The sequence below is a fragment of the Pristiophorus japonicus genome, chromosome 20, assembly GCF_044704955.1.
Source record: "Pristiophorus japonicus isolate sPriJap1 chromosome 20, sPriJap1.hap1, whole genome shotgun sequence".
Lineage (NCBI taxonomy): Eukaryota > Metazoa > Chordata > Chondrichthyes > Pristiophoridae > Pristiophorus > Pristiophorus japonicus.
The window spans coordinates 84,274,178-84,287,360 of record NC_091996.1 but is presented as its reverse complement, the minus strand read 5'-3'; the positions used below and the strand labels follow the sequence as shown (position 1 = coordinate 84,287,360).

General features: G+C 50.4%; 1 protein-coding gene across 1 annotated transcript in view; it reads left to right on the top strand.

The window, feature by feature from the left end:
- Positions 1-13,183, top strand: part of LOC139232636 (neuroligin-4, X-linked-like) — a 223,773-nt gene that overhangs the window by 197,579 nt on the left and 13,011 nt on the right. Inside the window, exon 3 of the mRNA XM_070863076.1 lies at positions 7,494-8,283. Within this exon, the coding sequence (XP_070719177.1) occupies positions 7,494-8,283 (790 nt within the window). The remainder of the gene's footprint in view (positions 1-7,493; positions 8,284-13,183) is intronic.

Genomic DNA, 13,183 nt, shown 5'->3' with positions numbered 1-13,183 from the left:
ATTATTTGAAGGGACAGTGTAGAGGGAGCTTTACTCTGTATCTAACCCCGTGCTGTACCTGCCCTGGGAGTGTTTGATGGGACAGTGTAGAGGGAGCTTTACTCTGTATCTTACCCCGGGCTCTACCTGCCCTCGAATTATTTGAAGGGACAGGGTAGAGGGAGCTTTAATCTGTCTCTAACCCCGTGCTGTACCTGCCCTGGGAGTGTTTGATGGGACAGTGTAGAGGGAGCTTACTCGGTATCTAACCCCGTGGTGTACCTGCCCTGGGAGTGTTTGATGGGACAGTGTAGAGGGAGCTTTAATCTGTCTCTAACCCATGCTGTACCTGCCCTGGGAGTGTTTGATGGGACGGTTTAGAGGGAGCTTTACTCTGTATCTAACCCCGTACTGTACCTGTCCTGGGAGTGTTTGATGGGACAGTGTAGAGGGAGCTTTACTCTGTATCTAACCCATGCTGTACCTCCCCTCGGAGTGTTTAATGGGACATGTGTAAAGGGAGCTTTACAGGGCTAGTCGACCCAATCTCTCCTCATACGTCAGTCCTGCCATCCCAGGAATCAGTCTGGTGAACCTTCGCTGCACTCCCTCTATGGCAAGTATATCCTTTCTTAGGTAAGGAGACCCAAACTGTACACAATACTCCAGGTGTGGTCTCACCAGGGCCCTGTATAACTGTAGTAAGACATCCTTGCCCCTGTCCTCAAATCCTCTTGCAATGAAGGCCAACATACCATTTGCCTTCCTAACTGCTTGCTGCACCTGCATGTTTGCTTTCACTGACTGGTGTACAAGGACACCCAGGTCCCTCTGTACATTGCCACTTCCCAAGCCATCACCATTTAAATAATACTTTGCCCTTATGTTTTTCCTACCAAAGTTCATAACTTCACATTTATCCACGTTATACTGCATCTGCCATGTGTTTTCCCACTCACTCAACCTATCTAAATCACTTTGCATTCTCCTCACAACTCACAATCCCACCTAGTTTTGTGTCAGTAGCAAACTTGGAAATATGACGTTTGGTTCCTTCCTCCAAATCATTCATATACATTGTGAATAGCTGGGGCCCCAGCACTGATTCCTGTGGTACCCCACTAATCACTGCCCGCCACTCTGAAAAAGACCCGTTTATTCCTACTCTCTGTTTCCTGTCAGTTAACCAATTTTCAATCCATGCCTATACATTACCCCCAATCCCTTGTGCTTTAATTTTGCACACTAACCTCTTACGTGGGACTTTATCAACGGCCTTCTGAAAATCTAAATACACTACATCCACTGGTTCTCCCTTATCTATCCTATCAGTTACGTCCTCAAAAAACTCCAGTAGGTTTGTCAAACATGATTTTCCTTTAATAAATCCATGTAAACACTGTTTAATCCCACTGATATTATCTAAGTGTGCCGTTATCACATCCTTTATAACAGACACCAGCATTTTCCCTCATACTGATGTCAGGCTAACCGGTCTGTAGTTCCCCGTTTTCTCTCTCCCTCCTTTTTTAAATAGTGGGGTTACATTTGCCACCCTCCAATCTGCAGGAACTGTTCCATAATCTATAGAATTTTGGTAGATTACAACCAATGCATCCACTATTTCCATGGTTACCTCTTTTAGTACTCTGGGATGCAGATCATCAGGCCCTGGGGATTTATCGGCCTTCAGCCCCATTAGTTTCTCTAGCATTATTTTCTTACTAATAATCATTTCCTTTAATTCCTCTTGCTCACTAGACCCCTGGTTAACTAGCATTTCTGGGACGTTATTAGTGTCCTCTTCCGTGAAGACAGAACCGAAGTATTTATTTAATTGTTCTGCCATTTCCTTATTCCCCTTTACAAATTCTCCCGTTTCTGTCTGTAAAGGACCTACACTTGCCTTCACTAATCTTTTTCCTTTTACATACGTGTAGAAACTTTTGCAGTCGGTTTTTATGTTCCTTGCAAGTTTACTCTCATACTCTATTTTTCCCCTCTTAATCAATCTCTTGGTCCTTTTTTGTTGAATTCTAAACTGCTCCCAATCCTCAGGCTTGCTGCTTTTTCTGGCAACTTTGTATAACTCCTCTTTGGATCTAATACTATCCTTAATTTCTTTTGTTAGCCATGGTTGGGCCACTTTTCCTTTTGTATTTTTACACCAGAAAGGAATGTATAACTCTTACAATTCATACATTCGTTCCTCAAATATTAGCCATTGCCTAACCACCGTCATGTCTTTTAATAAATCTTCCCAATCTATCATAGCCAATTCATTCATCTCACCTTCGTAGTTTCCTTTGTTTAGATTTAGAATCCTAGTTTCGGATTGGATTTTTCACTTTCCATCTTATTAAGAAATTTAATCATGTTATGGTCACTCTTCCCTAAAGGACCCCGCAAAACAAGACTGTTAATTAACCGCTTCTCATTGCACAATACCCAATCTAGGATAGCCTGTTCCCAAATAGGCTCCTCAACATACTGGTCTAAAGAACCATCTCGTAAACACTCCAGGAATTCAGCTGCCACAGTATTATTACTTATTTGGTTTGGCCAGTCTATTTGTAGATTAAAGTCACCGATGATTACTGTACTACCTTGCTACATGCATCTCTAATTTCCTGTTAGGTACTCTGTATCTAACCTGTGCTGTACCTGTCCTGGGAGTGTTAGATGGGACAGTGTAGAGGGAGCTTTACTCTGCATCTAGCACATGTTGTACCTGGCCTGGGATTTATTGATGCGACAGTGTAGATGGAGATTTACTCTCTATCTAACCCATGCTGTGTCTAGGAGTTTTAGGTGGGACAATGTAGAGGGAGCTTTAGTCTATATCTAACCACGTGCTGTACCCGCCCTGGGAGTGTTTGATGGGACAGTGTAGAGGGAGCTTTACTCTGTATCTAACCCCGTGCTGTACCCGCCCTGGGAGTGTTTGATGGGACAGTGTAGAGGGAGCTTTAATCTGTATCTAACCCCATGCTGTACCTGCTCTGGGAGTCTTTCAAGACGTAGTGTAGAGGGAGCTTTACTCTGTATCTAACCCGTATTGTATCTTGTCCTGGATGTGTTTGATGGGACTGTTTCGAGGGAGCTTTAACTGTATCTAACCCTGTGCTGTACCTGCCGTGGGATTGTTTGATGGGACAGTGTAGAGGGAGCTTTACTCTGTATCTAACCCCGTGCTGTACCTGCCCTGGGTGTGTTTGATGGGACAGTGTAGAGGGAGCTTTACTCTGTATCTAACCCCGTGCTGTACCTGCCCTGGGAGTGTTTGATGGGACAGTGTAGAGGGAGCTTTACTCCCCGTGCTGTACCTGTCCTGGGAGTGTTTGATGGGACAGTGTAGAGGGAGCTTTACTCTGTATCTAACCCCGTGCCTACCTGTCCTGGGAGTGTTTGCTGGGACAGTGTAGAGGGAGCTTTACTCTGTATCTAACCCTGTGCTGTACCTGCCCTGGGAGTGTTTGATGGGACAGTGTAGAGGGAGCTTTACTCTGTATCTAACCCCGTGCTGTACCTGCCCTGGGAGTGTTTGCTGGGACAGTGTAGAGGGAGCTTTACTCTGTATCTAACCCTGTGCTGTACCTGCCCTGGGAGTGTTTGATGGGACAGTGTAGAGGGAGCTTTACTCTGTATCTAACCCCGTGCTGTACCTGCCCTGGGAGTGTTAGTGGCTCCAGTACCTGCGCTCCCCATCGCCCCTGACGATGCCCTTTCCGCCAGAACGGGAGGAGGGACTGGAAGTTCAAAGTTCAAGCAGCGTTTGTAGGTCGCAGGTCGCAGGCAATGGCGCTCTGTGTAGATGCATCCCTCACTTCCCTGGCTGCCGCTGATGGGCCGATGTTCCACCCTTCCTTCCTGGCAAGGTTCTTGGGATCGACCTGGAGATTGATTAAGCTGCGTGATGAACTATGACAGGCGGAAGACTTACATTCTCTCCACTGGCTTCACCCGTCCCTCTCAACCGTCTTGATTGGACAAGTGTCGGCTCGTTAAGTACTCACCGTGGTCCACGTTGACGAACAGAGGCGCTGGCGAGCCTCGGGCAGAACGGTGGGCCACCAATTCTGACTGGGCGTATTCCTGGAGGTGGCCTCCCGCGACCTCTCACCTCCAACTGCTCCACCCCCGCACTCTCCCGCCATTGGTCGCCCGGTATGTCAGTGCTCGCAGGGCTCTGCCTCCCTGCATCGATTGGACAGCGAACGGACTCTCCGTTAACTGATTGGATGATTCGTGTCTGTCAGTCAAACAGCCTTCCCTTCCCGCCTTACAACCCTCCAAAATGTTTGTAAACTGGCAAACAAAAGGTGATCAAAGGAATTCCTTTGTAAATACAATTTTTCTGAAGGCCCCGATGGTGTTTCTCTCCGAACGCAGCACTCTCCCCGAGATTAATCTTCGATTCCTGGAAACTCCAGGCCTATCCCTGGAGGGTTGGCAACCCCCTCGGCTCAGTACCTGAAAGAACAACAACAACAACAACTTATTTATATAGTGCCTTTAACGTAGTGAAACATCCCAAGGCGCTTCACAGGAATGTTATAAGACAAAACAAATTGACAACAAGCCACATAAGGAGAAATTAGGACAGGTGACCAAAAGCTGGGTCAAAGTGGTAGGTTTTAAGGAGCGTCTTGAAGGAGGAGAGAGAGGCGGAGTGGTTTAGGGAGGGAGTTCCAGAGCTTGGGGCCCAGGCAACAGAAGGCACGGCCACCGATGGTGGAGCGATTATAATCAGGAATACTCAAGAGGGCAGAATTAGAGGAGCGCAGACATCTCGAGGGGTTGTGGGGCCGGAGGAGATTACAGAGATAGGGAGGGGCGAGGACCATGGAGGGATTTGAAAACAAGAATGACAATTTTGATATCGAGGCGTTACTTAACCGGGAGCCAATGTAGGTCAGTGAGCACAGCGGGTGATGGGTGAGTGGGACTCGGTGCGTGTTAGGACACGAGGCAGCGAGCACAGAGGGTGATGGGTGAGTGGGACTCGGTGCGAGTTAGGACACGAGGCAGTGAGCACAGGGGGTGATGGGTGAGCGGGACTCGGTGCGTGTTAGGACACGAGGCAGCGAGCACAGGGGGTGATGGGTGAGTGGGACTCGGTGCGTGTTAGGACACGGGGCAGCGAGCACAGGGGGTGATGGGTGAGTGGGACTCGATGCGAGTTAGGACACGGGGCAGCGAGCACAGGGGGTGATGGGTGAGTGGGACTCGGTGCGTGTTAGGACACGGGGCAGCGAGCACAGGGGGTGATGGGTGAGCGGGACTCGGTACGAGTTAGGACACGAGGCAGTGAGCACAGGGGGTGATGGGTGAGCGGGACTCGGTACGAGTTAGGACACGGGGCAGCCGAGTTTTGGATGAGCTCATGTTTATGGAGGGTGATCGATCGGAGGCCCACCAGGAATGTGTTGGAATAGTCGAGTCTGGAGGTAACAAAGGCACGGATGAGAATAGCCTGAGGAAGCGCACTGTCTGGGCTAAGGGATGATATGCCCGGTGACCACACTCAATGTGGTTCACTGTGCAGAAAAATGGGCTGGTGGATGGGGGAATTGGCGGAAGTGGAGGGAAGAGGCAAAAAACCTTCCCATTTTTGTTTTGTACGTGAGGCCAATTGGACACAGAGGATTGACCTCCTCTATTACAGGTCTTTAACCAGGCCTCAGGCGTGCCAACTCTGGTTGGACACGTTCCTCGAGCTTTTGTCACATGACCTCTGACCTCCAACCGCGCCCCTCCCAGTTCCTTCCAGACACTTCCGCCATTGGTCGGCCGATGCGCCCATCCTCGTGACACACCACCCCCGCAACCCCCCTGCCTTCCCGCGCCAAGTGCGACGAGAACAGACTCCTACCCGATTGGATGGCCATGGGTCGAGCGGCCATTTTGTTCGCTCCACCCCCTCCGTTAATTGGCTCGGGGAATTAAATGCTCCATGAGGCTGGACTGCAGGATAACTCCAGTGTCTGTTGAGGGAGGGGTTCATCGCCAGATACAGTCGGCCATTTCAAGCTCATTGCCCCTTGGGAGTTGAACCATTCTCCAGCAGGTCAAAAAGAAGCGAGGTGAAAGGTCATGATTCAGGAACCCACCATGGCTAAACAGAACAGGAGATGAGATAAGATCAATTGAGAATGACTGTAATGATCGCAGGGATGAAGGCTTTCAGTTATGTGGAGAGACTGGGGAAACTGGACTTGTTCTTTAGTGCAGAGAAGGTTAAGGGGAGATTTAATCGAAGAGAAAGGTTTTCCAGTGGCAGGAGGGTCGGGAACCAGAGGACAAACATTTAAGATAATCGGCAAACGAACCAGAGGGGGAGATAAGGAGAATTTTCGTTGTGATCGGGAACGCGCTGCCTGAAAGGGCAGTGGGAGCAGATTCAATAATAACTTTCAAACAGGAAATTGGGTAAATACTTGAGGGAGAGAAAATTGGATGTGGGGAAAGAGCAGGGGGTGTGGGGGCAGGGAGGGGAGTGGGACTAATTGCTCTTTCAAAGAGCCGGCACAGACACGATGGGCCGAATGGCCTCCTTCTGCCCTGTATCATTCTACGTAACGATGCCTGTGAATTCTATGAGAAGGAGAGAGGGAAGGAAGGAAAGAAAGAGGGAAAGAGAGAGAGAAAGAAAGAAAGAGAGAGAGAAAGAAAGAAAGACAGAAAGAAAGAGAGAGAGAGCGAGAGAGAGTGAGAAAGAGAGAGAGAGAGAGAGAGGGAGAAAGAGAGAGAGAGAAACAAAGAGAGAGTGAGAGAGAGAGTGGGAGAAAGAAAGAGAGAGAGAAAGAGAGAGAGAGAAAGAGAGAGAGAGAGAAAGAAAGAGAGAGTGAGAGAGAGAGAAAGAGAGAGAGGGAGAAAGAAAGAGAGAGAGAGAGAGTGGGAGAAAGAAAGAAAGAGAGAGAGAAAGAGAGAGAGGGAGAGAGAGAGAGGGAGAAAGAGAGAGAGAGTGAGAGTGAGAGAGAGAGAGAGAAAGAGAGAGGGAGAAAGAAAGAGAGAAAGAAAGAGAGAGAAAGAGAGAGTGAGAGAGAGAGAGAGAGAGGGAGAAAGAGAGAGAGAGAGAAAGAAAGAGAGAGTGAGAGAGAGAGAGAGAAAGAGAGAGAGGGAGAAAGAAAGAGAGAGAGAAAGAAAGACTTGCATTTATATAGCGCCTTTCACGACCACTGGACGTCTCAAAGCGCTTTACAGCCAATGAAGTACTTTTGAAGTGCAGTCAGTGTTGTAATGTGGGAAACGCGGCAGCCAATTTGCACACAGCAAGCTCCCACACACAGCAATGTGATAATGACCCAGATAATCTGTCTTTGTTATGTTGATTGAGGGAAAAATATTGGTCCCGGACAAAAGAGAGGTAAGGATTATACGTTTTGTGGGGGGGATTTTCTGCTTAAGTTTGGCACCTGTGATTTTTCTTGTCTGTGATGTAGGTTTGAGGCAGTGAGACGGAGACGAGGCCAAGCTGAACCAGGCTGATGTTTCCCTCTTTCCTTCCCCAGGTCTTTTCCAGCGAGCCATCGCCCAGAGCGGGACGGCCATCTCGAGCTGGTCGGTCAACTACCAGCCGGCCAAGTACACGCGGATGCTGGCCAAGAAGGTGGGCTGCAACTTCCCCGACACGGTGGACGTGGTGGAGTGCCTGCGCCGGAAGTCCTACCGGGAGCTGGTGGACCAGGACATCCAGCCCACCCGCTACCACATCGCCTTCGGGCCGGTGGTGGACGGTGACGTGCTGCCCGATGACCCCGAGATCCTGATGGAGCAGGGCGAGTTCCTCAACTACGACATCCTGCTGGGGGTCAACCAGGGCGAGGGCTTCAAGTTCGTGGAGTCGCTGGTGGACAACGAGGACGGCATCTCGGCCAGCTACTTCGACTTTGCCGTCTCCAACTTTGTGGACAACCTGTACGGCTACCCCGAGGGCAAGGACATCCTGCGGGAGACCATCAAGTTCATGTACACCGACTGGGCGGACCGCGACAATGGCGAGATGCGCCGCAAGACCCTCCTGGCCCTCTTCACCGACCACCAGTGGGTGGCGCCGGCCATCGCCACCGCCCGCCTGCACGCCGAGTACCAGTCGCCCACCTACTTCTACACCTTCTACCACCACTGCCAGAGCGAGATGAAGGCGGTGTGGGCCGACGCCGCCCACGGCGACGAGATCCCCTACGTCTTCGGCATCCCCATGATCGGCGTCACCGAGCTCTTCCCCTGCAACTTCTCCAAGAACGACGTCATGCTCAGCGCCGTGGTGATGACCTACTGGACCAACTTCGCCAAGACCGGGTGAGTGGGTCCACCACCCCCAGCTCCCCATCGCGGTCCCCGTGACGTTTACATAGAAAACCCCAACATCCCCCACCCATTCTTCGGGGTCTCCGTGACGTTTACATAGAAAACCCCAACACCCCACACCCATCCTTCGGGGTCTTCATGACGTTTACATAGAAAACCCCAACACCCCACACCCATTCTTCGGGGTCCCCGTGACGTTGACGTAGAAAACCTCAACATCCCCCACCCATCCTTCGGGGTCCCCATGACGTTTACATAGAAAACCCCAACATCCCCCACCCATTCTTCGGGGTCCCCGTGACGTTTACATAGAAAACCCCAACACCCCACACCCATCCTTCGGGGTCTTCATGACGTTTACATAGAAAACCCCAACACCCCACACCCATTCTTCGGGGTCCCCATGACGTTTACATAGAAAACCCCAATATCCCCCACCCATCCTTCGGGGTCCTCGTGATATTTACATAGAAAACCCCAACATCCCCACCCATTCTTCGGGGTCCCCGTGACGTTTACATAGTAAACCCCAACACCCCCACCCATTCTTCAGGGTCCCTGTGACGTTTACATAGAAAACCCCAACACCCCCCCACCCATTCTTCAGGGTCCCCGTGACGTTTACATAGAAAACCCCAACATCCCCCACCCATTCTTCGGGGTCCCCGTGACATTTACATAGAAAACCCCAACATCCCCCCCCCCCCCCACCCCCCATCAGGGTCCCCATATACATAAGAAATAGGAGCAGGTGTAGGCTATACGACGCCTCGAGCCTGCTCCGCCATTTAATAAGATCATGGCTGATCTGATCATGGACTCAGCTCCACTTCCCTGCCCACTCCCCATAATCCCTTATTCCCTTATCGGTTCAAAAACTGTCGATCTCTGTCTTAAATTTATTCAATGTCCCAGCTTCCACAGCTCTCTGAGGCAGCGAATTCCACGGATTTATAACCCTTTGAGAGAATAAATTTCTCCTCATCTCTATTTTAAATGGGCGGCCCCTTATTCTAAGATTATGTCCCCTAGTTCTAGTCTCCCCCTTCAGTGGAAACATCTTCTCTGCATCCACCTTGTCAAGCCCCCTCATAATCTTATACGTTTCGATAAGATCACCTCTCATTCTTCTGAATTCCAATGAGTAGAGGCCCAACCAACTCAACCTTTCCTCATAAGTCAACCCCCTCATCTCCAGAATCAACCGAGTGAACCTCCTTTGAACTGCCTCCAAAGCAAGTATATCCTTTTGTAAATATGGAAACCAAAACTGCACGCAGTATTCCAGGTGTGGCCTCACTGATGTTTACATAGAAACCCCAACACCACCCCCTCCCTCCCCCACCCTAACTTCGGGGACCCCGTGATTTTTACATAGAACGTTTAAATGGAGAAAAATTGCAAAGTGCTGCAGTACAGCGGGACCTGGGGGTCCTTGTGCATGAAACACAAAAGATTAGTATGCAGGTACAGCAAGTGATCAGGAAGGCCAATGGAATCTTGGCCTTTATTGCAAAGGGGATGGAGTATAAAAGCAGGGAAGTCTTGCTACAGCTATACAGGGTATTGGTGAGGCCACACCTGGAATACTGCATGCAGTTTTGGTTTCCATATTTACGAAAGGATATGCTTGCTTTGGAGGCATTTCAGAGAAGGTTCACTGGGTTGATTCCAGAGATGAGGGGGTTGACTTATGAGGAAAGGTTGAGTAGGTTGGGCTTCTACTCATTGGAGTTCAGAAGAATGAGAGGTGATCTTATCGAAACGTATAAGATTATGAGGGGGCTTGACAAGGTGGATGCAGAGAGGATGTTTCCACTGATGGGGGAGACTAGAACTAGAGGGCTTAATCTTAGAATAAGGGGCCGCCCATTTAAAACTGAGATGAGGAGGAATTTCATCTCTCAGAGGATTATAAATCTGTGGAATTCGCTGCCTCAGAGAGCTGTGGAAGCTGGGACATTGAATAAATTTAAGACAGAGGTAGACAGTTTCTTAACCGATAAGGGGTTAAGGGGTTATGGGGAGCGGGCAGGGAAGTGGATCTGAGTCCATGATCAGATCAGCCATGATCGTATTAAATGGCGGAGCAGGCTCGAGGGGCCGTATTGCCTACTCCTGCTCCTATTTCTTATCTTCTTATATTCTTATGTAACCCCCAACACACCCCCACCCCCAACCCATCCTTTGGGGTCCCTGTGACGTTTACATAGAATATTATACATAGGACATTATGCTGAACTTTATAAAACACAGGTCGGGCCGCAGCTGGAGTACTGCGTGCACGTCTGGTCACCGCATTACAGGAATTATATGATCGCACTGGAGAGGGTACAGAGGAGATTTATCGGGATGTTCATATAACCATAGAAATTTACAGCATGCAAGGAGGCCATTTCGGCCCATCGTGTCCGCGCCGGTCGGCAAAGAGCCACCCAGCCTAATCCCACTTTCCAGCTCTCGGTCCGTAGCCCTGTAGGTTACGGCACTTCAGGTGCACATCCAATTACTTTTTAAATGTGGTGAAGGTTTCTGCCTCTTATGGTCATATGGGAGAGAGCTTTCTGCGATATGGTGCATCCAGACAGAAATTCAAAAACATAAGAAATAGGAGCAGGAGTCGGCCATTCGGCCCCTCGAGCCTGCTCCGCCATTCAATAAGATCACGGCTGATCTTCGACCTCAACTCCACTTTCCAGCTCTATCCCCATATCCCTCGATTCCCTTAATATCCAAAAATCTATCAATCTCAGCCTTGAATATACTCAACGACTGAGCCTCCACAGCCCTCTGGGGCAGAGAATTCCAAAGATTCATCACCCTCTGAGTGAAGAAATTCCTCCTCATCTCAGTCCTAAATGGCCGACCCCTTATCCTGAGACTGTGACCCCTGGTTCTAGACTCCCCAGCCCGGGGGGAACATCCTCCCTGCATCGACCTTGTCAAGCTCTGTAAGAGTTTTAGATGTTTCAATTAGAATTCTATTGCATAAAGCACAGACAGATAGCATTAATGGTGTGCGCACTTGAGTTTACACTCGTTCTGCGCCAAAGGACAGTCCTGTTCACACTGGCGGGAGAAACAACATTTCGCAATTAGACTTTGGTGAGCTTTTGATGGGTGGTGTTTTTTGGAATTTTAACCTGCAAAGTTAGGCCATGGTTGAGACAGCTGGTTAAAGTATTGTTGCTCAAAGCAAGCTCTGCCCCGGGCACCTCACATTGGGCATCGATCTCCGTGCTAAATCACACTAGCTGCGATCTCTCCACCACTTCTAACAGAACCAGAAAGGAAATCGCCTCAAACCAAAACTATCTGGTCGTTCAGATTCGTTATTTCTGAACTGCTGGAGTACAACAACAACAACTTATATTTATATAGCGCCTTTAACGTAGGGAAACATCCCAAGGCACTTCACCGGAGTATTATGAGATAAAAATTTGACACCGAGCCGCATAAGTAGAAATTAGCGCAATTGATTAAAAACTGGGTCAAAGAGGTAGGTTTTAAGGAGCGTCTTAAAGGAGGAAAGAGCGGTGGAGAGGTTTAGGGAGGGAGTTCCAGAGCTTGGGGCCCAGGCAACAGAAGGCACGGCCACCGATGGTGAAGCGATTATAATCAGGGATGCTCAGGAGGGCATAATTAGAGGAGCACAGAGATCGCGGGGGTTGTGGGGCTGGAGGAGATTACAGAGATAGGGAGGGGACGAGGGTCATGGAGGGATTTGAAAACAAGGATGAGAATTTTGAAATCAAGGCAATGCTTAACCGAGAGCCAGTGTAGGTCAGTGAGCACAGCGGGTGATGGGTGAGCAAGACTCGGTGAGAGTTAGGACATGGGGCAGCGAGCACAGGGGGTGATGGGTGAACGGAACTTGGTGCGAGTTAGGACACAGGGCAGTGAGCACAGGGGGTGATGGGTGAGCAGGACTGGGTGCGAGTTAGGACATGGGGCAGTGAGCACAGGGGGTGATGGGTGAGCGGGACTGCATGCGAGTTAGGACATGGGGCAGCGAGCACAGGGGGGTGATGGGTGAGCAGGACTCGGTGCGAGTTAGGACATGGGGCAGCGAGCACAGGGGGTGATGGGTGAGCGGGACTGGGTGCGAGTTAGGACACGGGGCAGCGAGCACAGGGGGTGATGGGTGAGCGGGACTGGGTGCGAGTTAGGACATGGGGCAGCGAGCACAGGGGGGTGATGGGTGAGCAGGACTCGGTGCGAGTTAGGACACGGGGCAGCGAGCACAGTGGGTGATGGGTGAGCGGGACTCGGTGAGAGTTAGGACACGGGGCCACGAGCACAGGGGGTGATGGGTGAGCGGGACTCGGTGCGAGTTAGGACATGGGGCAGCGAGCACAGGGGGTGATGGATGAGCGGGACTCGGTACGAGTTAGGACACGGGACAGCAAGCACAGGGGGTGATGGATGAGCGGGACTCGGTACGAGTTAGGACACGGGGCAGCGAGCACAGAGGGTGATGGATGAGCGGGACTCGGAACGAGTTAGGACACGGGGCAGCGAGCACAGGGGGTGATGGGTGAACGGGACTCGGTGCGAGTTAGGACACGGGGCAGCGAGCACAGGGGGTGATGGGTGAGCGGGACCCGGTGCGAGTTAGGACACGGGTCAGCCAAGTTTTGGATCACCTCTAGTTTACGTAGGGTAGAATGTGGGAGGCCAGCCAGGAGTGCGTTGGAATAGACAAGTCTAGAGATAACAAAGGCACGGATGAGGATTTCAGCAGCGGATGAGCTGAGGCAGGGGCGGAGACGGGCGATGTTACGGAGGTGGAAATAGGTGGTCTTAGTTATGCTGCGGATATATAGTCGGAAGCTTATTTCAGGGTCCGATATGACACCGAGGTGGCGAACAGTCTGGTTCAGCCTCAGAC